The 27,188-nt window shown below is 49.3% G+C and overlaps 1 protein-coding gene across 2 annotated transcripts in view; it reads right to left on the reverse strand.

The window, feature by feature from the left end:
* Positions 1 to 20,948, reverse strand: part of CCDC149 (coiled-coil domain containing 149) — a 98,690-nt gene extending 77,742 nt beyond the window's left edge. For both annotated transcript variants that reach the window (XM_081303151.1, XM_081303150.1), the window contains exon 1: positions 20,603 to 20,948. In XM_081303151.1, the coding sequence (XP_081159277.1) occupies positions 20,603 to 20,662 (60 nt within the window). In that variant the 5' untranslated portion in view covers positions 20,663 to 20,948. The remainder of the gene's footprint in view (positions 1 to 20,602) is intronic.
* Positions 20,949 to 27,188: the final 6,240 nt, after the last annotated feature.

Consider the following 27,188-nt stretch of genomic DNA (forward strand, 5'->3'; position numbering starts at 1 on the left):
AAGTCACTGCTTGCCCACCATGAAGTTGCTGTGTCCCCAGTCCCCTGCCTCAAGCTCAGGCCAAGATGTTGACAGTAGGACCCTGGTTCTGCTTTGCACCAGAGACCATGTATTCAAGCTAGAGTTTGCAAATGAGCCACAGTCAAGGGTCCCCCACTTCCAGCTGGGCTACCGGGGGCCTGGGATATGCCAGATACAGAGGTGGCCTATGAGACAGGCTCTAAAGGATTAAACAGTGCCTCACCCACTTCAGTTACATGCTGAGCCTAACAGTCCCATGTGGAGTGGGTGATGGACAGCTGGTCACCACCTTCTGGAATAACAATTCCACTCAGTAGCAGAGGGCTCTTTTTGCAGGCAGGATATTGGTAAAGTGTTGGTAAGGCGTCAGACTGACTTTAAATGTGAAACTCCTGTGGCTCATCTTCCAAACACTGGGAGGCGGAGGGGAAGGGTGTGTTGCTTCTGCTTTGCAGGGGAGGCACCGAGAGGGCCATGGAGTGGCAGGGGCAGAACTAAAACCAGTTCCTGGCTGCCCTTGGGCCAGATGGGAAGGCACCCAGGAGATCCAGACAAAGCGTGGCACCTGGGATATGGAGTGTGGGTCTCACAGCCATTGCATTCCAAGGGGACCAGAAGGAGCCCCTCACCCACTCTGTGACTCTGTTTTCTCTTCTATAATAAATAATAATATTATAAATAATCATTATTTTGGAGCCTCCTGAGAACCCACAGATGACCCAGTGCTTCAGATGAACCAATCATTAATCCCCATGGCCATTCCAAAAGGAGAGATTACTGTCCCCTTTTATAAATGTTAAGCCTCTAAGAGATTTTTAAAAACAAGTAAAAATAATGACAACAAATTCCTGCAGATGATAAGAGATAAAGGTGGGATTTGAACCCAGGCTTGTTCCATACTATTTCTACCACAGCCCCACATTCCACTCACAGGAGGCCGTAGGGTTCCATAAAAGAGTGCACCTAAAAGAACCACTCAATAGACTCCAAAGGCACCAATCTTAACACAGAAATCGAAAGAACAGTTTTTGTCCCATTCAAGACAAAAATAATCTCCACTCCTGATTGTGGAGAGGTCTTGCTTTTCTGGTGAACACTATCCCCTGCTGGAGTGACCAGTCCCCTGAGGCCAGACCACTGGAGACAGAGTCAACCCGAGGGGACGATGTGTGGGAACAGTCCCAGTGTCCACCCTCTGACACTCCAGTCTCGGGTACAAATCCTCCAACAGGCAAGGAGGTGTCCCATCCCAGTCTGGGCATCCAAGTGGCAGGCATCTGCAGGCTTGAGATCTTGAAATCAGCCATGCACATCCACCGCCACTTCATACCCAAGTAAGCAGGCCTCTTACCACCACCTGCCAAGCTTTCAACCAGTCATGATCATGACAGTCCTTCTCCCTGGATGAGAACCTCAGAGAAAGTACTAAAGGGCCACTTGGGCCCCAAATTGTCACCTACAGGTGTCCCCAGCTGAAGCTCTGACTACCCCTGCTCATATTTTCCTGAGCACTGCTAATTAGCTCCTGCAGTGCGTCTTCCTCGTGCTTACGTTTTTTTCCCGCCATCTCCAGGCGTCACTGATGAGTGACAAATTTTCCTCAACAAGAACCGTGAGTTCCGAAGCCAGCCCACAGGAAAAAGAGACAGCAGAGATTCTTCCGGGACACGGGAGATGATTGAAACCACTGGAGTTTTCAGAGGACAAACTAAATTGTAACCACTTAAGGCAGGGATTCTATCATCCGGGGCTGTTTCTCTGGCCAATAACTGTGCAAATGGGTTGATTATGTTAGTAAATGGCTCTCAGGGGTGACCCGAGTAAATTATGGCCTTCCAGGAAGAGGGAGAAAACCTCACTGGCTACAAATCACCAGTGGACTGCAAGACAATACGGGGCCCAGTTTTACTCGTTTTCCTTGACAGTCCATTCATCCACCCCCACCACTGTCTCCGTCCCCACTGTTCACCAGGACAGTGTTTAAATGGCAATAAAACGGGTGGTTGGGTTTACTTGTCTGCATGTTTTTGATACCCTGACAAAAACACCCCTGGCATTAAACCCAGGTATGACTGACACAGGTAAAGTCAAAGGATGAGTACTTCTCTTTCAGTAAAAAAGTTCAATGATAATTAGGATTGTCATCAAGAGTAGCATCAAAATAGCTCTACCACTCCCCAGCATCCATCCTAAAGAATTAAAGTCACCATACTGTAGTGATACATTCATACCCATGTTTTATTAGCATAAAATTCACAATCGCCAAACAGTGGAACCAGTCTAGATGTCCATCAATGGATGAATGGATAAAGAAAATGTGGTACACATACAAAATGGAGTTTTACTCAACCATAAAATAAAATAAAATTATGTCATTTGCAGGAAAAAAAAAGGCACTACTCAGTACATGACCGAGCTGACCATTCGAATAGGAGAGGAAACTCAAAGGCAGAATGCTGGAAGGATACAGTAGCAGAGGACAAGCCAAGTGAGACCCTGGGTCCCAACCCCCGCCCTCACTTCTGAGTAATCTTGAGCAAGTCAATCCGTCTCTTGCTGAGCCTAGACCTTCCATCTGTAAGACGGGGGCCATGCCCATACCTATATCAATGATTACATGAGACTGTGCGAACCAGGTGTCAGCCTAGTGATCAGCCCGTGGCCATCACTTACTAAAAGATCAACATCAGCCCCATCATCAGCATCTTCTTCATGGACATCACCGACGCCAGCTGCTGTCCACACCAGGTGACAGGGCACAAAGCCTGAAATAATTGAAAGGCCTGCCCAATCGGATGGGCTCAGAACCCAGATATGACCACGGCAGCATTAGCCAACACTGATGGCGGCACTGTTCTGGGCACTTCCCTCACATTAGCTCCCTTGACCTCACAATGAGGCCCTACCAGATGGATCCCATGAGGGTCCGACATTCACACAAAGCACTGGACCACGGGATGGAGGCAGAAGTGTCCTGTGGGACTCCAGATTCCCTTAAGGGAGGAACACTCTTCTTCCTGTCTCCCTTCCAGCCACACATGGGTCCACAAAGCACAAAGCCTCCTTCTTGGGATGGTGGGGGCCAGAGAAATGGAAAGTTCGCTGGGCTCCGACAACAGAGCCATGGTATAGGCTGTCTTGAGAGAGACAGTTCTGTCTTCCCTAGGACACTTGTGTCTCTGGACCACAGTAATGTTATCCTAAAGAGCAAACCAACATCATACCCACGTGCCCAAGGCCCAAACCGACCTTGAGGAAATCTGGCACGTGCATCGTAACGACAATGTGTAATTGGAGTTATAGGAGTTATAGGTTATAGGAGTCACCACTGCCGACATGGATCTCCAAGACACAAAGGTGTGAGAGCACCTTATTGGGGCATAAAAGGGGGTTTTAAATGTAAGAATATTTCCCTTCTGGCACCATCATCCAAATACATACTTTCTGAAAGTAAGTACGTCAGTGTGCCAGGTTGGTTGGTCCACTCGGTCACTAAGGCTCCAGCAGAGTGGGAAAAACAGGCTCCAGGATCAGAAAGCTTGGGGATCGCGCCCCAGCTCCTGCGTTTCTCACACACTCCCTTCTGCCTGCTTAGCTCTCGGCTGCATCGACCACGGCCTGCACCCACGGCCACAGCCTGCACCCACGGCAACTGCAGCTGCCTCCAGGGCTGTGGGGAATAGAGGAAGGTGCACAGGTAAAGCATCCTACGCAGCCAAAGTGCTCGACTTTGTATTCCCCTGCTCTTTCAAATAAACCACAAGTGGAGACTTTTGCGACTTTCCTGTCATGAGTGATAATAATGAGAGCAGGACAGGTGGAGCATCCCTCATCCAAAATGCTTGGGACCAGAAGTGTTTCAGATTGGGGGCTTTTATCAGTTTTGAAATAATTACGTATACAGGAGATATCTTGGGGATGGGACCCAAATGGGAACCAGATTCATTCGTGTTTCATGTCTGCCTTAGGCACACTGCGTGAAGATAGTTTTATACGATATTTTAAATAATTTTGTGCATGAAACAAACTTTGTGTGCAAAGAACCATCAGAAGGCACCGTGTAGATTCGTGTCCGCACTCAGAGTTTTGTATTTTGGATTTCAGATTGGCGTGCTCAAACTATCATGGCAACCAGAGTGGTGGTTGTAGTATTTGTTGTAGAAAAATCCCCACAAACCAAACCAGAAGAAGGGGAAGAGGAGAGGGCATTTCAATGGGCGTGGCCAGTGCCAGCATCCTGCTAAGGCTTGGCCGCTCAGCACCAGGGGGGTGTTTCTGGGAGATGCGTGGGCTCATCTCCTTCTCTTCGATGTCTTCACAATGACTCCAGCCATCAAATCAGCTACTTTCCTTGCTCACCAACGTCGTCTTAAAAGAACCTCTCTCAAACTCAGGTGTTCAAATTGTCCAATGAAGTCCTCTCTTATTTTTTTAAAAGTGGCCTTTTCACTAGTGCCTCTCAGGAAAGCAGCAACTTGGAAGAAGACCGCATGCCTAGGTCTTGGATGGATCATATCTCAATTCACAGGCTGAACTGGCCATCCTTCTTGACCCAGGCCAGAGGCGTTGATGTGCAGCAGGTTTCTTTAGTCATCAACTATGACCTCCCACCAACAGGGAAAACTACATCCACAGAACGGGTCGAAGTGGGCGTGCTGGCCATAAGGGTGTGGCTATTAACATGGTGACAGAGAAGACAGAGGACTCTTTGAGACACGGAGACCTTCTACAACACCTCCATTGAAGAGGTGCCCCTCAGTGCTGCTGACCTCATCTGAGAGGGGCTGTCCTGCTACCTAGCTGCAGCCAGGGTTCAGTCCTGGGAATAAGGAGCAGCTGGAAGGGGGAGGGAAGGGAGCCAAGGGATGGGCATCGTGTCATTTTTTCTTTCTTTCTTTCTTTTTTTTTTAATAAATGTCAATTTTTGAGGTAAAAGAAAAAAAGTGGCTTTTCCAGAAGGCAGCTGAGGACTGGAATGAGGTAGTTTCTAGAACGTGCTCTCCCACAGACACCTCACACCCAGGGCTGCGATGTCAGATGCCCATTCGGATACACCCAGGGATGTTACGGCAACACACCGAGGCACATCCAAAGACACCAGGTGAGCCTGGAAGGCACAGCCAACCTCGAAGACACGCCTCCAGCCCCTGTCCCTGCAGCCCTGCACTCCTGACAGGGGGAGACAATGCAGTCAGTGTCCCTAAGACCTTGGCTTCAGGTCCAGCAAATGTGCGGTTTGTCACCATCACAGAGTCCTGTGCTGCCATTATGACTGATGAGGATGGTGAACAGTAACGGTGGTGACGGTGACGATGATGGGGATGAGTGACACGGAAATGGTGTGATGTTTATTGCTGGGTAGAAAAAACAAATTTTAAGACAGCATATCGGAACAAAAATGAGACTAACGGTTCCCTCTAGGGCAGGGGGGCTATGACGAAGGGCATATAGAGCCCTCTGGGAAGCTGAGAATGTTCTAGACCTTGATCTGGATGGTGGTCACACTGGCCCAGATATATGTGAAACGGGACTGAGCTGCCCACTTAAAATGTGTGCACTCACAGTCGGTATTTAGCCTCAATACCAATGAAAAGCTAAAACAGCATGTACTATAAAGTCATTTTTAGAAAGAATGGCCTGAGAAAACGGGGATTGTACATTTGAATGTTAACAGCATTCAGTTCTGAGTAGTGAGACGACAGACTTTTTCCCTTTAAACATATCTGTGTTTTCTAAATTTGGAGCGTGTGGTGAATTCATATCACTGTTTAAAGTTTAAATCCACCACTACCCAAGGAGTTTATTATCTCCAGACAACACCTTCAGCCTCTCTCTTCTTCCCAAACCCTCCCGCATTCGCAGGTCAGGCCCTCGAGGGCGGCCCCCCAGCTGCCCAGGGAGACTCTCTGAGGGGGGTGAAGCAGGTAGAGGGGAGGTGAACTGGTGCTGTGAGGCTCTCTCACTTCCTGGGAGACACTGCTCTTCAGAGCCCGTCACCCAGTGCATCTGCCCCGGCCAACAACAGCACAGAGTGTTCTGACCGTCCCTTTGGGATAAGGTCACATCTGCAGGGATCCTTACCCCACTGTGGCTCAGCTCCCAGCCTCTCCTGAAGTCTGGATAGGAATCTAGAACCAGACCCCAAAGTCTCCCTTTTTAGCTTAAATTCTTGGATTTAGATCCGAGTCAGCTGGAAGCCGACTGAGGAAAGGCGTCTTCTAGCAGCAAAGGCTGGCCCCTCTTCATGGAAATGGGTGCAGAGGCCCAGCCGAGGCTCCCAACATGTGACAGAAGGTACACGTGGCTCTCCACCTTCCATCTTGCTGAGTGACCATAAAAGGGTGTTTTAGTCAGCTCTTTCTCTACGTGACTAAGGATCTGACCAGAACAGCTGTAGAGGAGGGAGAGTTTACCTGAGGGCTAACTGTTTCAGAGGTCTTAGTCCATAAAGGCCGGCTCCATTCCTCGGGGCTGGAGGTGAGGCTGAGCATCGTGGCGGATGTGTGGCAGGGGGAAGCAGCTCACGTCAAGGTGATCAATAAGCAGAGACTCCACTTGCCAGATACAAATCTATACCCCAAAGCCACGCCCTAATCCCCACCTCCTCCAGCCACTCCCTACCACTTCAGTAACCACTCAGTTAATCCATATCAGGGGATTAATTCACTGATTGGGTTAAGACTCTCACAAGGACGCTCACAACCCAATCATTTCTCCTCTGGACCTTCCTGCACCATCTCACACGTGAACTTCTGGGGGACACCTCACATCCAAACCATAACACAAGGGCTCTAAATTTCTGGGCACTCTGGAAACACTCTGGATTCCCATTTCTTTATCTATAAAATGTAGACATGACCACCTGCTCTGTGTCCAACCTTCAGAATGGTACAAAGGGAACGTAGAGGAAGGTGACCATGTCCCCCCAATGGATTGTGTCCCTGACTTTTGGCAGAGTGCCAAGGACATAGCAAATCCTCTTGAACATCAGTTGAGGAAAGACAAGTGTAAGGAATTATTTTTATTACTATTTCTGATGATGAGAAAGTGACCACAGAAACCCAGGAAATCCCATAACTTCTTTGCAAAAGAGTCAACCGTGGGTGGCAGATGAGCTTCGGAGCAAGCTTAGCTCCGGGTCAGGAGCGGAGATGAAGAAGCACACGCTCCGTCACACGACAATGCAGGTCTGATCCCCACAGAAAGCCCCGCTTCGTAACCAAGTCATTTCCCACCCACAGCCTCTGGCTTTTTTCAGGCGTCTATCTGACACCCTGAGGTTCCGCTCGGAAGGAAGGAGAAGAAGAGAGGCAGCAAGGGCCTGTGTCGTGGTAAACTTATAAACCCGCTGGGCTTATTAAACAGGGATATGACTTGCTCCCTTTAAAAGATCACAACCTGTATTTTGAGAGTCAGAAGTTCTATGGGATAAAAAGTGAGATGAGGGGACTTTGGGGAAAGAAACAGATGAGAAATTTGTTTGGGAAAATTTTAAAAAGGGGGGAGGCAGTTTTTCAGTTCAAGAGTTCAAATGAGAACCCTTTGGATTTGGGATTCTTTGAGATTTGTTCACTCCTCACAGGACACTGAGCCAGGCCCAGCGGGAGGCTCCGATGAACCAGCTGCTCCTGCTCTGAAGCAGCTGCAGGCTGGACGCAAGGCAGGAGCACGGGCAACCCCAACACGGGTGGCCCAGGTCAGAGAGGCAGGGCTGGACCGATGCCCTGCGATGGCAGGAGGGGAACAGAGCTGTCATATGAGGGCAAGGCAGTCGTGACTGAGCCTGGAGAGAGCAGTAAGGGACAGTGAGAGAACAAGGGGCCACCTGAGGAGAGGCCTGGAACGTGGAAACCCAGACTTCACACTGAGAAGTCTATTAAGGGGTGATTCAAAACCCCAGCAAAAGAAGAAAGCAGAGCAGTCGGCAGATGAAGAGCAGAGAGGGTACCAACAGGAAAGGGCAGAACAATGTGGGTGAGAGGCAGGGCACAAAGTTGGGAGGTAAACAGGAAGTTCTCGGAGATGCTGGGGAAGAGGAAGTGGCCCAGGGTTGATGATCAGGCTGTGAGCACACCTGCGAGTCTGGAAAAGAAGGAGACTGCTGGGAAGGAAGAGGTCGCAGGCTGACCCCGCAGACTCACCATCCTGGAGCCAATTATAAAGCAAATTGGAACTGGCTAGGAAAAGGGAGTCCTACCCCTGCCACCTCCAATACTGCCCTGGTGGTGGGTCTGCAGAGGGCAGAGCAAGCAGGCCGTCAATCTGTGCCTCATCAATATGAATTTTCCATGGCATCAGGTTGACAGCTGGCAGGTGACACATCCCCTCCCTCTGGAGGAATATCTCTGGAGACCTGGGGAAGGGTTTTCCCCAAGTCAGACAAAGACAGGAGGCCCACAGCGGGCTGGGGCCTTAAAATACCATTGACACACTCTGCCTCACTTTATTGTCACCTTAACAGACATACACAGGCAGGTAGAATTATCTCCACTGTACAAAGTCCAGAGGAGATAAGGCCTTCAACGTCAGGAGCTCGGCCCAAGACCATGTAGCTCCCTAGCAGGGAGCTGAGGACTTGGGTAACCCATAGCACTGGTCCAGGAAGCTGGCCAGGATAGTAGGCACGCGCCAGGGTCATTTGGACAAAGAAGAGGTGGACAGCAAAATCAAGTGGGTTGAAAGTGGATAAGAGCAAGGGGCAGAGATGCAGGTACAGATGGGTCCTGTGCTCTGCACAAGCCTTTCCCCACCCCGCCCCTCACATATACCCCTGGAAGACCAGTTCCCAGCCTAGAGCACCTACCCACCTGCTTCCACTGAACACATACAATCACACCATCAGCCTCCTCCAGAGTGAAGGCCTCACCCACGATCCCAGATCCTTCTCTACTGCTAACAGGACATTCACAGTCTCCCCATCAGAGGACAGATCATCTGAGAGTCCCCCAGTAAGTCCTGTGTTTTGCCTCCTGCCTATTTCTATTTTCTCCTCTAAATCTCCACTTGCTGAAATCAAGCCCAAACTTCCTGGACCCAGTGTCACATCCATTCAGAACCTTCCTCAATCCCCCAATCTAAGTCCACCTCCCCTCACCTTGCAGAGCCCTGTTACAATACCTGTCCTGGGGATATGGTCTGATGCCCGTCCTCTATCACCCATGACTGCAGACGCCTCCAGGCCGACTGTGCTGCAGAAGGCTCCACCCCCAGGGTGCTCAATGCGTCTGGCCCACTGAAGGCCGACCCTCCCCTGAGACCCACTCTGCCCCACCTGTGTTACCTAGGTTGCCCTTCACAGCAACCAGTCACCTGGACCAACAATGGCGGATCCATCCTCACTGCCCCCTATCTTTGTGCCTGGCCCTAATCAAGCTACGGGAGGACAGGCACATCCTGGAGTCACCCTCCGCAAATGAGGATGTGAAATCGAGGTAGAGCTGCAAACGGGATGCTGAATCCGTGCCCTGCCTCAGGTCCTGCTCCTCTTGAGCCGCAGCATGAAGCTCCATCATTCCAGAAATCCTGTCTCCTGTCCCTCCACAGGCAGTCCCAGTCCCTTCCCCTCAGAGCTAACGTGCGCAGGAGGTAAGATCCACACTCAGAAAGGACGCCTTCCTTTCTCGGGCCGCAGGTGAGGGCTAACCAGGTAGGGCTTTAAGGAAAGCTACAAGATAAAGAGCTGGCCTCGAGCTTGGCGGTCACGGACAGATGGCAGGAAGGCTGGTGAGGGCTGTAGTCAGGGAAGAAGGGGGAGACTCGCCTCGGGGGAGGGTATCGGGGTGTGAGAAGAAGATGGAGGCCAGAATGCATGAAGGACCAGGGTGGTGGAAGCAGCTAATGCAGGAGGGCACAAAGAGACAGAAGGCAGACACGGGTCAGCAGGGTCCTGGGAAGCCACTGAGGTTTCTGAGTAAGAGAACCTGTCAAAATGTTTTGTCTCTGTGTTTCAAGGTGGCTTACCTGACAAGTTGTACAGAGCACAGGCTGGCTTACAGAAGGTCTCATTCCCTGGGCAAAACTAGGATGTTAGCTGCAATAAAACAGCTCAAGATCAGATTAAAACGGAAAGACCTCAAAATAAAAATCGACCAAAGGTTTGTGTTCCACGGGAAGCAGGGGCCGCCTCCCCTGGTGCCACTTTTCCAAAGGCTCCAGGGAGAGTCACATACTCTCCACGAAGCAATCTCTCTTGTCATGAAGCACCCAACGTCCCAGTCTGGTTTTATTGGTGGAAAACCAGGCACTGAGTAAGACACGTCATTCACTCTGGTCATTTTCATTCAGAGACGAACCACAGTCCTCTCCTCAACTTCAGCCCATGTATTTCATTCAATGTGAAACTCACTAAATTAATTTTTTTCACATAAGAAGAGTAGAAATTATCAAATTTAGAAGCATATATGCGAATTTCCCTGCCCAGGAGAGAACATGAATCCCATTAGTTAAAAATAGCGGTTGTGCTCACTCCCCGCCTTTGCGTGTTAATTTTCATAAACTTACTCTGAAATTAGCCTGCCACTAGGAAGATAGCTGCTCATCAAAAAGGCTCCCAGCAAGCACCAAGCTCGCCTTGCAAGAGTTCAAGCAATCCCAGAAAACTCAGAATAAGGCAAATGTTCTAACAGCGTGAGTCCTATCTCGCCAGACTCACTGACCCCCAAACTCCTGCCATGGAGAGGACCGCCACTCTCCAGCGACCCATCCAGGGCCATCTTGGACTCACTCAGTCCAGCTGCCTAGGAATCCTGAAGGGGTCTTCCTTTAAGATGTCTCCCCCATTCTCCTCTTTTTCTCTATGCCCCCTGATCTCTTCACTCCGATTCCCACAAATTCACATAACCTACATTTATTGAGTACCTAGCACAGACAAGGTAGTGCTGAGGTTACAGATTAATAGCACATGGTCTCTACTCCCAGGGAGTTCGAGATCTTTGGGGTCCAGTGTGGAAACAGGCAAGTTAAGAGTGACATGGACAATCACAGCATACATGGCATGACTCGGGCACAGTAAGGCTAATTGAGAATTTTGATGGTGGCAGAAAAGCGCCAAGACTGGTATAGCTCCTCCTAGCCTGCCTTTCCCTAATTCTTGGCAATCACCAAACTTGTTTTTATATCCCATTGCCTGGCTCAGTGTCCTACAGAAAGTAGAAGCTCCAAGACAACTGAGCCCAGCAGAAACAGGTCCATCCCAAGGGCTTGCCTCAACCTGCCTGCTAGCCTAGGAAGCACCTCTCTGCTCCTCAGGACACCCTGCTGTCTGGCTTCTGAACTCACTCACCACCTGGCCCACCCTGGCTATCCCACCTCGATTTCTACTACATGAACACCATCGTTCCTGCCCTCATCTAGAATGTTCTCTCAAAGACCAACCACCAGCTCGGGGCTCATGCCCACTTCCGGTCATGATCTCCCTTACCCTCTTTAGCCAAAGGGAAGAGACTCATTTTGAGAAACTGATGTGACTCCATTTTTGAAAATAAATAAATAACAGCAGCTTCTACCTCAAAGCCTGTCCTAAGGAAGGGTGTGTGACCCTTGTCCTTGGAAAAATCCACAGAGCCTTCCTAGGCACATAGCCACCCCGCTGAGTTGTTTGTCTGCAAATAATAGGAGAGATCTGCGGCGCCACCAGATGTCCCTGACTTAGTCAGGCTAGGTGAAGACCCATAGCAACCCCCAATCAGCATGAGACAAGGAAAACACCTGGGATACCAGATGACCTCCAGTAGTCTATGGTGGTTGATAACACATTGGGAAACCATGTAGTTCAGCACATACACCCCTCATGGCCTAAACCAATCAGTTCAAAGGAATCCCCCTCTTGAACTAACCAATCACCCCTACCCAACTTGTTCCCACCAGTGAATGTGCCAGTTAATGTTAAGAGTTATTGTTTGATTTTCCTGCAGTATGGAATGATTTGCTGTGTGATGTTGTGACGCATAGAGTATGCCCCCCAAACCTATAAAATCTCACTGAACAAAGAACCGGACTCACTCCCTGGTACTGCTGTGTCGGAAATGGTTGTAAGTCCAGGCTCGAGCTTGCAATAAAGACTCTTGTGTGATTGCATCGGATTCGGCTCCTGGAGTGTCGCGTCTACCCGCCGGCAGGAAAGACGACAACAGCAGGATTCTTCTTTAACACACTTTATTGGAAGCTTCCATGAGGTATAGATGAGAGAAAAAGGGCCCCGAGCCCGAGAAAACCACCCCTTATATACTTCAGCTGCAGCCCTGCTCGTACACCATTGGACAAAGAGTGCATAGCAACACAGCAGCAGCCAATAGAATGATAGACCCAGCACTTGCACATAATGCAAGAGACACCCAGCTCCAGCTTGTGCAAAGCAACAAGCACTTCTTGAAAACAGTTTGTTCCAGGAGCTGGACAATTGATACATTGTATTCTAGGGAGTGGCTGAAAACAAAGAACTGGGTCTCAGCCCAAGAATTAGGCTCACGCCCACACAAGGCAGCACAGCAAAATGGCTCTCTACACTGGAGGTCTACTGGGGGGTCCCACAAATCTGGCATTACAATTTCAAGATCCACTTCTAAGAAGTTTTCCACAATGCTTAGTCACCAAATGCATATGCGCACACTCCCATATCTGAGATCTGTTGTTACTATTGAGGTACGGGGTATTTTCAATCAATAATAATCGCAGCTAATGGAAATGAATATGTTAAAGGGCTGTAGCCCATCTTCCCACCTCACCTCCATCTCCTGTCCCCCTGCCCTATTTCTCCCAGTGCAGGCCTTGCTCTAAGAACCAGACATTCTGTCTTCCTGTTCCACAGAAGGGGTAGTTCTGCAGAGCACAACTAACAGAGTGACCGCCCCGTTAGTTTTGAAAGTCATAAAGGTGTAAGGGCATAAAAGAGTCTCCTCTGTGCCCCCTCCATCATGACCCCTCAAAAATACTGGAAAAGATATCCCAAGTTCAGAAAAGGGAAGAGTCAGAGGGCAAAGAGGACTTGGTTACTAGTCTCTAAGAAGGAAGCCAAGCCTGGCCCCACAGGTCTGGGGTGGGAGGGGTAAGGAGTACAAGGAGCATGGCTAAGCTGTTGGAAAGCTGTTGAGCTGGGGAATTGGAGAGGGAAGGATAACGTTCTGTGTAGCACTGGCTCATTGTCTTGGATAGCCATCTCCCCTACGTCCAAAACAATCAGGCTTCTTGCCAGGTGCAGTGGGCCTGCTTGTAACCCCAGCAACTTGGGAGGCTGAGGAAGGAGAATCCCAAGTTTGAGGCCAGCCTCAGCAATTCAGGGAGACCCTTGACAATTGACCAAAAACCTGTCTCAGAATGAAAAATAAAAAGGACTAGGGATGTAGCTCAGTGGTGAAGCACCCCTGGTCCCATTCCTAGTATCAAAGGAAAAAAAAAAATATCAGGCTTATTGAGGTACAATTAATAGAGAAACACTGAGTCCTTTTAGGTGTATAGTCCTTTGACTTAACAAACGTATATAGCCATGTAACGATCACCAAAATCAAGACATGGTGTGTCCCTCACTGTCGGAGGCTCTCACGTCCCTCTACAGCCAATGCCTCACCCCCCCCACCTAGGCTGTGGTTTCTGCCTTTTCATTTTAACTTCTCAAGAATTACTGAATATGCATATGTTCAAATCATGAAATTATGTGTTAAATCTGTGAAGTTCTTATGTATTAACTATACCTTAATAAAGGAGGTTTTAAGAAGACGTATGACAGATACCAATCAATACAAAACAGCCACTCTTCACAAACATTAAAACAATCAATTATGCATGAATCCTCTACTCTGTATCCCTCAAAATGAAGTTACTGGGTGGTTTGGAGGTTGTTTGGAGGACAGAAGGGAATAAACTCTCCTGGCTTGAGAAAAAAATTCATATAAATGGAGTCATACCGGAGGTGTGATTGACTCTGGCCTCTTCCACCCACCCATGTCTTTACGGCTCATCCCTTTCTTGCACGGCTGTGCAGGCTGCTCCATCCTGACCCTGAGCAGAGCTCTTACACCCATTACCAGTTTGTCAACACACCGAGTGAGGGAAGCTGGGGCTGTTTCCCAATCTTCAGGGCTCATGAGTCCAACAGCCATAAACATTCACACACAGGTTTTTGTGTAGCCACGTGTCTTCATTCCTCTCCAATCCTGCCAACGAGTAGGACTACTGGGTTGTTACGGTGAGTGCACATTTGATTTTATAAGAAACTGTCAAACTGAAGTGGGCGCAGCAGTGAACCCCTGGAATCCAGCGGCTCAGGAGGCTGAGGCAGGAGGATCACCAGTTCAAAGCCAGCCTCAGCAACTTAGCAAGACACTAAGCAAATGAGTAAGATCCTGTCTCTAAATAAAATATTTAAAAAGGGCTGGGGATGTGGCTCAGTGGTTAAGTGTCCCTGGGTTCAATTCCCAGTACCAGACAGAGAGAGAATGTAAATCTGTTTTGGAAAGTGACTACTATCCTCTGTTCCCTCCAGCAGTGTAGGAGACTTCAGCTGCTCTCCCTCCCTCCTTGTTTGTTTTCCACCCAAGAGGTGTGTTCCGGTTTCAATTTACACTTCCCTGATGCCTGCGGAAGTCCAGCATCTGCTCCTGGGCTTATTTACTCTCTGCACCTCTTCTTCAGTGCAGTGTCTACTTACCTTTTGCCCATTTTACATATTAAGTTGTCTATTTTCTTATTACTGAATTGTGAGAGCTCTTTATATATTCTGGATACTTCCTCCCAATATGTGACTTGTCTTTTTTTAACAGAGACTTTCAAAGACAAGTAACTTTTAATTTCAATAAAGTCCAATTCAAGCTTTTCTTTCTTTGATGCAGTGTGTTTTCTGTGTCCTGTATGCTCTTGTGACTTTTTAGTAGACCTCTCCCAGACAGAAGCTGGGTGCATCCAGCTAAAGGTTACATTTTCTCGCCTCTGCCACAGCTGGCCATGTGACTGTGCTCAGACCAATGGGATGTGAGCAGAGGTGAGAGGCACAGCCCTCCTGCCATGCCTATTAAAGAAAAGCCCTGGCCTTGGAATCCCCTTGCCACCCCTCTATCCCTGTGCTGAGACCCAAAGGTGCTGGGCACCCAAGTTCAGCCACTCAGATGAGGACCACACCCTGAGCATGATGGGAGGTGACATGAAAGAAGCAGAGCTCTGAGATGAGACACAGAACAGAGCTGCCCTCCTCCCAGAGCACCACGCTACCACGTGGAAGAGACAGCAACGTGGATGTATTTAAGCCACTCTGCTTTGGGGGTAGGCACCTCAGACTTTGCTCTAAAGTATCCATCCCTCCTCCTTAGGAGGTGAAAAACAATCCCCATCCCCTGGACCCCACCTGGCATGGGACGCACCCAAGCAGAAAACTGCACCGTCTCCCAGCCTTCCCCACAGCTTGGGAGGACAGCAGAATATCAGCCCTGGAGGAAGTCAAGGGCAGCAGAACAAAATGAAAAAAGAGCCAAGTTCCCCTCAGGGCCACAAGGGGCAGCACATCAATTTGTTCTTCATTCACCCAAGTGACATGGACTTGGGATTGACTGCCAAAGGGCCAGAGGGGGGCAAGGGAGGACACAATGGTGACCTAGAGTGACCAAGACAAAAACACGGGACTGAAGCAAGGAAAACACGGCTGAATGGAAATAGCCCAGGCTGGATGTGCGTCCCCAGCCCCGAGTCCCGCTCAGGACCCCCACACACCCACCCTGGAGCTGAAACACGGCAGAGGTGGGTCTCCAGTCCAGAACATTCCCACCTCTCTTGCGATGAGAACTTGCAATCCAGATGAAGGTTTAATGTCAACATAAAGAGGTTTTCATTCCATGTTCACCAGAGTGCGTGTCGGAGGGCTCACGCCCAGGACCAACGTCACCTGCCAGGCGCGGGCTAAGCGAGGACAAGCATGACTTCATCCGACCTCACAATCCTGGCACCAGGAGGTGGGTTCTTCTATTATTCCAATTAAAAATGAGGAAAATGAGCTCAGAGCACTGCATGGGGCAGTGATTTTCCCCAACATCCCCTTCTTCTGGGAAAATCACCCTTCGGTTTTATTTGGGCGGCTACCCCATCCCCCCACTGGCAGCCCCTGGAGCCTGGGCAGGCTCATGCCCATCTCCAGGCCCACGATGGTCAGATCACTACGCTCCTGAGCGATTTCTTGCAAGAGAGGTGAATCCTCTAAGGGGTTTTGAAAGGAGTATCCTGGAGTTTTATGGGATCTGCTAGACAGAGTCTCATCTTCCCTCTGGACTTGAACTTGAGATGATGGGAGGCTGAGACTAAAGCCAGGAAGGAGACCCCAAAATGGAGGAAACTGTCCATTTGAATGCTGGATCCCGTCGTGCTCCATCATGGAATTATGTGCTAGCTGTTTTAGCTCTATTAGTTTCTTAGGGCCGCCATAACAAATTACCATAAACTGGGTGACTTGAAACAATATAAATTAATTCTGTCATCCGCCTAGATGTTAGAAGTCCAAAATCAATGTGTCAGCAGAGTCACATTCCCCAACGTAGCCCTAGGTGGGGATCCATCCGGTCTCTTTCTAGCTTCTGGAGGTTGATCTTTGGCTTTCCTTGACTGGCAGCCGTTAACTCCAACCTCTGCCGCTGTGGTCACATGGCCATCCTCCCTCCCTGTGTATCTTCTCATGGTCTTCCTTCTGCATCTCAGTGTCCAAATTCCCCTCTTCTTATTCTTATAAGGACACTGGTCAGTGCATTAGCACTCACCCAGTAGGACCTCATCCTAGCTCCAGTACAGCTGTTAAGAATCCATCTCTAATAGGGTCATCTTCACAGGCGTGGAGGGGGCTTGAACATAGTTGAGGGAGGGGGCACCATCCACAGCATCGGCCAATAAATTCTTTCTGAAATTACCCATGTTGGCTTGGATTTTTGATCATTTGAACCAAGGAAGAGGCAGAGTCAAGAGGCGTCCCCAGGTCTCTTAATTTCTTCAGAGTCTAAGCCAATGATTGAGAAATAACTCTGGGTTTTCAGGGTTTCTTTTTGTTTGTTTGTTTTGTTTTTTAACTAGGGATGCCCTCAGGGGCGCTTAACCACTGAGCCACATCCCCAGCCCTTTTTTGTTTTATTTAGAGACAGGGTCTTGCTAAGTTGCTTAAGGCCTTGCTATGTTGCTGAGGTTGGCTTTGAACTTGTGATCCTCCTGCCTCAGCCTCCTGTTGCTTGGATGACAGCTGTGAGCCACGGTACTCAGCTTTGGTCTTATTCTTATCTGACCACAGTACTGAACTCTACGCCTTCTCCACCCCTCTCTGCCAAAGGCAGGGGCTTTACTTAGGGCCACCCTAGGGTCAGCTGTCTTACAAAGACCCTATGACAATTGCACATAGCATGCTTAGGAAAAGGAGATCGATTGCTCTCTAATTAACTAACCAAAATTCAAAGAGTAAAATTAATTTAGGCATTATCCATCACAGGGTGGGAGGCTTACAGGTGACTAAGATTTTTATCGTGGAAATATGAAGTTATTGATTGCATAGCTGCATTTGAAATCTCTCCAATTTGGAAAGCTCACCTCAGGTGGTGAGAAGAACGTCTGCCCCTCCCTAGACATTTAATTTCCAGAAGAGAACACCAGCCGGGCCTCGTCCACATGCATGGCCGAGTTTACTTCGGGGCCTGAGAGAAGGCTGTAATTTCAGCTTGTTATACGAAAAATGTGAAAATAAAGCTGATCTTTGTAGGATCGTTTTAAATGAAAACTGCTTCCTAGAGGCAAGCCGCAGAAGCAAACTGATTGAAAGAGAGTATGGGGCAGGAAGGGTAAGGGAGTGAGGATCCAGGCGGGAGGTAGAAATAGGGATTTCTGCAAAAATAGATTTGAGCTGGCCCAAAAGTCCATTTGGCTCAGGACATAGGTGCCTCCGTGTTTTCTCCAATTCTTCCTCTGGGTCCCCAGATCATTTTGTAACACCACCAGCCACTTGCCACACTCTTCCTTGACTCCTACTTGCCTGAGTACCAGACCCAGGCCACACCCACAGACCTGGCCCCAGTGATGGGCAGGGCGTTCTCCTGAGCAGTTGAGCGTGTAGACAGACAGACTAGAGTTATCCCAGGCACTTTCTAACAGTATGACTTCATTTCCTGTGATTGCTGTCAACAATCACTGCAGACTGGGGGCTTAAAACAACACAAGTTTATTCTCCCAGAGTTCTGGAGTCCAGAAGTCCAAAATCAGTGTCAGCAGGGCTGGCTTCTCTGGAGGCTCTCAGGGAGTCTGCTCATGCCTCTTCTGGCCTCTGGTGAATGTGCAGTGGATTCCTGAGCCTGTCGATGCTGCATTCCAGTCTGTCTCTGCCCACACAGGTTCTCCTCTGAGTCTCTCTTCCCATAGGCTTCTCCCTGTGTCTCAGTGTCTCACACCTCCCTCTTTACTCAGCCTGTAATATTTAGGGCCCAGCTAAATCCAAGATGATCTCATTGTAAGATTGTTAACAAGATTGTATTTGCAAAGACCCTGTTTCCAAATAAAGTCACCTGCACAGATAGTGGGAGTTAGGATTTGCACATGTCTATGGAACCTTGCATTTTTCCCAGGCACTAAACATGATGCTGAGGCAGGTGATCTGAACATGGTATTCAAAGAGAACTGATCCAGATGCTGAGGATTCAAAGATGAATAAGACTTGGTCCCCTACCTTAGGGAACCTGCCACCTCATGGGAGATATAGACAGATGTACCAATGACTAAAATACAGAGCAGGGTCCAGCGATTCCAAGCAGGTTCTGGAGTCAGACAGACCTGGGTTCCAATCCTGCCTCTTCCACTTACCAGCTGTGAGACTTTAAGCAAGTCCCAACCTGCCTGAGCTAAGGTTCTCTTAACCTGGGTAAGAGATAACTCACGCCTGCCTCATTGTGAGACGGAAGCTCAGACTACTAGGGAATGCTGAGCTCCTTCCTATACAATGCTTAACATGAAGGATGCCTTCAAGAAATAGCCATCAGTTACGACTAAGGCGGGAAGCAGGTTGGATTCATTTTCTCCTATCCCATGGCACCTGGTTGGGTGTTCACCATATGCGAGGTCTTTAATGACTGTCTGTGGAAGGCAAGAAGGTGTTCCTCTAGAGAAACTCTGCTGGGAGACCAAGAGACCCATTTAGGATCCACTGACTTATTCGACAAGCATTTATTGATCACCTGCTGTGTATGGAGTTGGGTGTGAAAGCACTAGAAATAAGAAGCCATCTAAAACACAGGGCCCAGTCAGGGGACTGCGCACACGGGACAACACGGTCAGTGCAAAGTGGCAGTAAGCTCACCACTGAGAGGCATGCTCAAGGGACATCTCCCACAATTTAGCACTTGACTGCATCCCATGCTTTAGTATGTTCTTATTGTTTGTGGTGTGACATTCCTCCCTCACTACATCACTGAGCCTCAGGAGTTCTTCAAGGGCAGGAGGGTTATCTGTCTTGCTGTCCACTGACTTCTAAGTATCTTGCAATGTAATTGACTCCTAATAAGCATTCATTTGATAGGCGTTTGTTGGAGTAGTGAATTTTCTGCTGCATATTGGTGCCTACCTGCTAGACTTCTATGGAGAATCACCTAGAGCCTCCCTAACTAGGTTGTAAGTGGGCCCAGAGATAAGCTCCCCAGAGGATCTGTCCCTTGTCAGTTGAAGGAGCTAGAGATGGGTTGCAATACTGCATAATACCATGGGTTAGGAGAGCTCTGGCTTTTAGACTGACACTAAACAAACTAAACCAGAGCAGAAGCTATAATATCTCATTCCTCTTCAGGAAAGAATTGCTCTGCACACACTGGACATTAGGTGGCTAGGTGACACCCAGAACTGCCAGCACAAAGGGTGAAACCTGGCAGCTTACCCAGGAGAGGGAGACATCAGCACCCCTCTTACCTGGAGAAGCCAGTAAGTCCTCAGGGTAGACTGAAGAGGAAACAGCACGACCTGAAAGCAGGTCCCAGAGGTATGTTTATGACAAAATCGTTTAGGAGGCCTGATGTTCTGTTTGCACAAACCAATTACTTCTGCACCAGTCTCACTTTTTTGGTAAATGGCTCCACCAGCTTGCACATAGTAGGCCACACAAACATGTGTTGGTTGAATCGAAAAACGTGATGAGTGAACAGCAGCTGGGACCTGGAACTCCCTTACCCAAACCATGGCTGCAAGGAATCCCACCTGGCCCAGGTGTTACCCCAAGACCCAGATCTCCCCCTGGGACGACCCTTGCACCAGGCGTCCAATCGCTTGCCTCCAAAACAGTGGTGACCAGGCAGGCAGGTGGGGCTTGGCTGCTTCTCCCGCATCCCAGGGCTGCTCTCTCCAATCCACGGCCAAACCCTGCCTGGGGGGAGGCCCCTCCCCAAAGGCTGGCACCCGATGGCGCGGAAAGCAGTGGCGTCCGCGTAGACCCCAAAGTCCTGGAGGAACTGCGCACCTGGCAGGTCGCGCGGGGCCGCGCGCCGGGGCCACCGTGTGCGCTCGCCCCGCGCGTCCTGGCCCGGCTCGGCCTCGCGGGGCGCGGGCCTGGGCCGGAGGCTGCTCGGCGGCCCACCCCGCCCGGCCGGCGCCGCGGCCTCACCTCGCTCACCAGCCCCTGCCAGTCGCTCTCGGTGCGGTCGCCGCTCATGGCCTCCTCCATACGCGGGCCGGCTTCATGGACGCCTTCCTCCTCCTCCTCCTCCTCCTCCCGCCGCGCAGCCGCCGCCGCCGCCCGGGCCCCGCGCGGCCCCGAGAGGCCCCGGCGCCTCCGAGCCGCCGCGCCGCCGCCTCCTGCGGCCGCCCGCGCTGTTGCCTCCACGTCAGCCTCCGCGGGAGGAAGGGGAGGAGGCGCCGCGCCCGGCCGGCCGCCGCCGCAGCCCGACCCCGGCCCGCGCCCGGAGGGGGCTCGGCCGACAGGTCTGCGTCCCCCCGAGAAGCCAGTCCCCAGATCCCGCCATCCTTGACCACCGTCACGACTGCACCGCCAGAATGTCACTCCACCCGGCGGGGGCTTTCCGGGGAAGGTTTGGGACCATCCTGACACACAGTAGGTGCTCCACAAGCGTCCCTTAAACGCATGAATGAATGAGCCACGTGGCATCATATACTAACACACTGTTTTAAAGCTACTAACTTTTGCTTTTTGCATTTTTTTTTTTTTGCACTACCTGGATAGAACCCAAAACCTCCCCCATGCTAGGCTAAGTACTTCACCACGGAGCTACATCCCCAGTTTTGATGATAGTTTCTCTTTCTTTCTTTCTTTCTTTTCTTTTTTCTTTTTTTTTTAGAAAACTATCAGCTGTCATAAATAGAAATAAATAAATAGAAAGCAAATTAAAAGTTGGAAATAAAACATTAAGTTCTAAATAGAGCCAAAAGGTTTGAGTGTGGTTCTTGGCATGAGTCAAGAGAGGTGTTAAAGGCACTGGCGTCAAACTGAGATTTTTCTCCTAAGAGAGAAGATGGAAAGAAGTTCAGAGGAAAGGCAAACCTCACAATGAGTGGATGTTAATCCCAGCCCCATGCCCTGCCACCTGAGCCCCTCAGAGATCACCCTCCCTGAAATACCACCAGTGCAGACCAGCAGGTAAGCTGAGAAGCTGTGAGCCCATTTCACAGTTGTGGAAGCATCACAGCCAACATTTACTTCTAATTTTTCTGTCTGCTGTGGATCCTGTGAACACTGTGAAATGGACATTATCCCCATTTATCAGAAAACAAAGGCCTGAGAAGTGGGGAAGCAGAGGCTTAGCTAGGAGTTCCCTTCCTCTGGGAAACCTGAAAACAAAGTATTGTTAGACCAGGACGCAAGAAAAGACCACTGACTCCAATTAAAATCAAATTAAAGCAAGCTTATTATTTCAACCGGCCGGGCTGCCTTTCCCTCCCCAAACGTCGGGAACAAAACAGCCGCCCCACGTTTCCTACAGCCCAGCTTTATAGCCCAGAAAGTTACACAAAAGGGGGGTTACAGATAACAGAACTCTGACAAGCATCACACTAATGGTAGTTTACATTTTTTTTTTTTTTTTTTTGCTGGCCCCAACATCAGAATTTATGAAGACCATTAGAGCCTCAGAGAGGGTCGTTGTCTGGCCAGGGAAGGCCAATATTTATGAGGTGTCACAAGTTTCAGAGAGGGCTGCTATCTGGTCAGAGAGCCAGGCATGGGTGAGTTCAAGGCCCGGGCAGGCATTCCAGGCAGGTTCAGAATTTGCAGTAATTTATAGTAAAGCAGAAATTAGCTTTTCATGGCTTTGTGGCAAGATGGCTCCCAATTTTAATAAAAGATCAGGTTGGGTCTATCAATATCACAATTGGATTTGAAAATACTGAACTCTATTCTTGGCCTTGTTTGGTTGGCATAAAAGAGTATTTGCAAAATGGCACCAATAATTCCCCTGCCTTGTCCCTGCCATTGTCTTTAACTTTGGCTCTGGACTCAGTCATGTGACCTGCCCTGGCCAAAGCAATATTTGCAAATGTGCTACAAAAAAAAAAAAAAAGGGGGGGGGGGGGTTGTAAGATACCTGTGGGGCAGGGCTTATTCTTACTTACTGCTCTTGGGAACCTGTGTTCAGAACCATGGAAACTTGCCCAGAATAGCTTGCTAAATGACAGGACTTCCAACCAATAGCCAACTGAACTGCAGATACTTCAGCAGGAAGGCTGGGGCACTGACCTCCAGCTGAGCACAGGTGCATGGGTGAACCCAACTGAGAGGAACAGAAAGACCACCCAATGCAGCCTTGCTCCCTGCCTTGAAGGGTTTACAATTCATGCTCTAGAGAACAAGAAAAGAAGGGGCTAGAATGCAGCTAATCTTCTGGACTTCTGGATCACCTACCTTGTTCTCTTTTTAATCCAAGGAAGTTAAAGAAGGTCATCCCTGAGTGGAATGTCTAGGGTTAATTAATGCAGTGCTCAGCACTGTTCCTAACAGCCTGTCTAAAAAGCAAGGTACTATCTGCCATATATTGCCCCTTGGTGAACCATCTGGTTTCATTCTGACCTGTCAATTAAATAGACTGCAGGGAGACTGAGTAGAACTTATTTCATCTGCCTTCTGCCTCCTCCTTGCCTGGTTTTCGGGTGGGTGGGAAAGCCCCTATGGATACCCCCTTCCACGGAGCCATTCAGCACTGCTGCTGCTTGCAGCCATCACTGGTGTTTCAAGAAAAGGGACAGGTGATCAATAAGCCCTCGGGAACCAAAGACTTCACATTAGAGACCATGTGCCTTTAAGACAGCTCTCTCTGGGACTCTATTTCCCCCACTTGCTTTCTTTTCCTATAATAAGCCAGATATTTATTAAAGTATTTGAAAATAAAATTGGGGAGGAAAATCAGAGTGGCAGACCCCCTCCATTCCCGCCCCACATTAGGAGAAAGTTTCCACTCAGTTGAAAGAGCATCTCTGGTTGCCTGGGATTTCCTTCGAGATTTCATGCCTCAACTGCCAGCTCCAACCCGCTTAGCTTATGAGATGTGATGAAATCACAGACCAAGGCAGTGTAGCTGCAAGCGATTCTTTTTTATCTCTTTTCATTTATGTAGCCTGACATTGAGTAATAATAATAATTAAATCCAGTGTAAGCTTTTAGGCACCTATACCAGAAGGCCTCTAGATACTTCAGCAGCAGCAGCAGCCCCGGCCGACGAAAACAAAGCTAATTATATTGTGGTCACCCATTTTCAAAGGAAAAATAAAACCACTTGCCAACTATCTTTACCTCGGATAAAAATGGTATGTTAAATGTCCCCAACACACACACACACACACACACATACACACCCTTGTGCATGGGACCGATGTAAAAACGGATGGCTTTGTCTTAATTTTGTCACCCTAGCACAAAGTATTGAAACGTTGGCTTTATTCTCTATTTTCCCCTCCCCTTAGCTTTCTGAGAAAGAATCTCCCAGGACCCAATTTTTCCATATATATTCATAGCCCCAGGGCCAGTTTTATTGATTTATTTATATGTACCTATAGTGTTAGAAGAAAGTACTTAGATGCTTCTGAATGATGCTTCTTACTTTTAAAAGTTTGAGAGGGATTTAAATGTGGAAACTCCAAAATAGCTTAATCTGAGCAATTGAACCCGTACATACTGAGGAAACAAACACATCTCTGGGGAGGTGGGGCGGGGGGATGTGAACGTGTTAGAAATTTCCACCTCTCCTTGCCGGTTCTCTATTAACCTGCAACAGCACTCTGGCCCTGTCCCAACAGCCCCAGACACAGGGGAGAGCCCGGAAGCTTTTGATATAACTTCTCCAGACAGTATTTTCAGTTCAGATTCTGGCAGCCCAAGCACAAAATGTCAGTACTCTCATTAAAGGAAGCTAAGCAAATCTCCAGTAGAGATTCTGGCTCAGGTTTGTTTGTTTTCCTGAACTGGATTTTGGAGGGGGCAATATTCATGTTACTTTTCTCCAGCCTGTATTAAGAAATCCAATCTGGGAAGAAAATGACTCATGATTGCAGTTTATAAAGGGTTGGGGGGGGGGGGTGGGTCCACATGCACCAAGCATGCGGGCACACACTTAAGTAGCTCCATATGAATCAAGGTCCCCAATTCTTGCTTTTTGCAGAGAATTCACTTTGGCAGGTCCTGCTAGGAGCCTCCATGACTGGTTGCTACACGACTTTCTTTGCTCTTGATTTTAGCCAGCACCAGGGAATTGCAGGTCCTGATATGGGCTGCAGCAAGGCCTCCTGCAGAGCCCTGAAACCCTAGGTCCCCTGGGCCACTGGCCTCGATTCTGTAGAAGATAAACCTCCCTGCTTTTTTCTACCTAGGGACATTTGGGGCGCGTGGTGGGGGGGGGAGGGGGCTCATCCATCATTTCCCTACCCAAGGCCAGCAGCTGAACATCAGAGGGACAGAGGGCAGATTCTGGCCTGGTTCCTGATTCCAAGCAACCACCGTCTGTCTTAGACCCCTGGGCTGCGGGGTCCTGGGAACCTCGCTGACACTAAGCCCTCCCTGCCCAGCAGCAAACAATCAGCAGAGTGCCCCACCCTCCTCCAGCCCTGCTGGCTGCCAATCAGCCCAGCCGCAGGGGGTGGAAGGAAGCGCCTCCAAGGTGCTCAAAATGATGAGTGGGATTGATGACTGCCTGGCAGGCCGGGGCTCCTCAATTGTCATCCGAGGGGCTGGGGCTTGGACTTGAGTGTGATTGGCTTGGGCATTTTGGGAGGTGGAGAGGAGCCGAGGCTTTGGGCAGCAACTGAGGCAGGTGCAAGGGCTCCAGGAATGAGGACCTAGATGTCAGGGGGAAGAGGGGAAGAGAAGGCCGGTGGGTTGGGAAGTCAGGGGGACCGCAGGAGAGGCAGGGCGTGGGGCACCTAGGGAGGGGCCAGAAGAGAAACACCTCAGGAGAGGAGCCTCCGACCTTGGGCGCTAGGGAGGGTGCCAAGACACCCACTCCCAGGCTGGTGGGGGGATTGGAGAAGAGACTTGGTCTGAGGAAGGAGTTAAATGGAAGAAAGTCAGGAAAAGTCACTCCGCTCTCAGATTATTCAAATTGGTTGTACTTATTGATAATGTATTTCATTTTTTTTCTGCGTGGGGAGGGGGATATGATTCAGCACAAATTTGATGTAAATTTATGGAAATGGAAATGCACAGAGGCTGCAGGCCCGAACTGCTGGCAGGTTGGCTGCGTGGCCCTCCCTGAGGTGGAGGTGACTGCTCTCTGGACTTGGGGAGCTGAAAATAGAAACGTCTGACTTGGGGGCCACTGGCCTCTCCAGCGGGCCAAGAGAGGGAATGACCCTGTCACTCTGGGAAACTTCTGAAAAAAAAAAAAAGAAAAGAGAAGAAAAAAGCTGATGACTGTCCAAAATAGGATCACCTCCATTGTCCTCCTGCCTCATTTGGTCTTAGGGTGGGGGGCAATTCTTACCCTACCCATGCCGGCAGCCTTATCTCAATGGAAAAGGTGAAGAAAAAAGGAAGAGAACGAACATTATCTACAACCTACAGTATGCACAAAAGTAGCTAGTGGGGCGACAGAAATGTTATTTCTTCTTCATTCTGGAAGAACAATGGAGCTTGGGGAAGAAAAGGCAATCAACCTGATGGAGGGGTGAAAAGGTGGCACCCCCATGTAAATGGCTGGAGCTGGTAAAATGCCGTCCATTCGGCGTCCATTCGGCTGTCCTTCAGAGCCCCGGATTGATCGTTACCTACTCCACCGCCCCCCCCCCCACTCGCACACCGGGCCATCTTTCTGTAGCAACCTCTCTAGCCTGTGTCCAACAGCACACTGAGGCTCTCACAGCTTGGGGATCACGTCTCTGGGCCAGGCCTTGCTTTGCAGCATGTGGTCACATTGACACGAGGAAGTCAAGATAACAAGCAGGGCCAACAGGTGTTACTTCATTCCTGTTAGAGGTCCCTGCCTTTGACTGAGATTACAATTCTTTTTTCACTGTTCAAACCATTCTGGGGCCTCCAGCCACCAAAGCTCACCTGGTCTGGGGGTAGACAGGAAATTATCTGCAGCCCAGGGCTATGTTGTGGGTGGATTTGGGCATCTGTTTCAAAAGATGGGAGTGATCCAGTCACTGTTATTACATCTGTGGGGCAGGACTTGTCAACACTTGGTGACATCAATTATAGTGCTTTGACCTCATTTGGTCAGATATCCCTCAGTTCTCTAATAGAAACTCAAAATGGCAAGTAAACATGATTTTGAAATAGAGATAGTTGGCAAGGGTGCTTGCCAGCTTATGTGTTCCCTGCTAGTGCCGAAGGTGCCATGTCCATGTCCCTCCTCTGTCCTAGTATCGCACAATGACTGCATTTAGTAAGTCCATTCGTTGCCACGTGATGGAAAATCCTATGGTAAGAAGTCTTAGCAGAGTGTCCTTTAACATGCGGGGCCTTTAGTCACTCAAGCAGCATCTCTTAGCTTGTGCTGAGTTGGCTCTTGCCCTTCACCCTCAAGGGTCTTTAGTGTGGTGACCACAGTCCCAAGCAGCTTAATCCTGGAGAAACATGGAGAAACCTTCCAGAAATGGACCCTGCAGAAAAAGCAGAGTAATTTAACATCCTCATCTTTCCAGTGGTTGGGTTGGACCATGTGATCTTGAAAACCTGTGCCTCTAAAATTAATTTTACACCTGGGTGGACTGTACAAAGGTTAGTGAAGGTCCCCCTGCTATCTTCC

This window comes from Spermophilus citellus (genome assembly GCF_964194105.1).
Source record: "Spermophilus citellus genome assembly, chromosome: 8".
NCBI classification, from domain to species: Eukaryota; Metazoa; Chordata; class Mammalia; order Rodentia; family Sciuridae; genus Spermophilus; species Spermophilus citellus.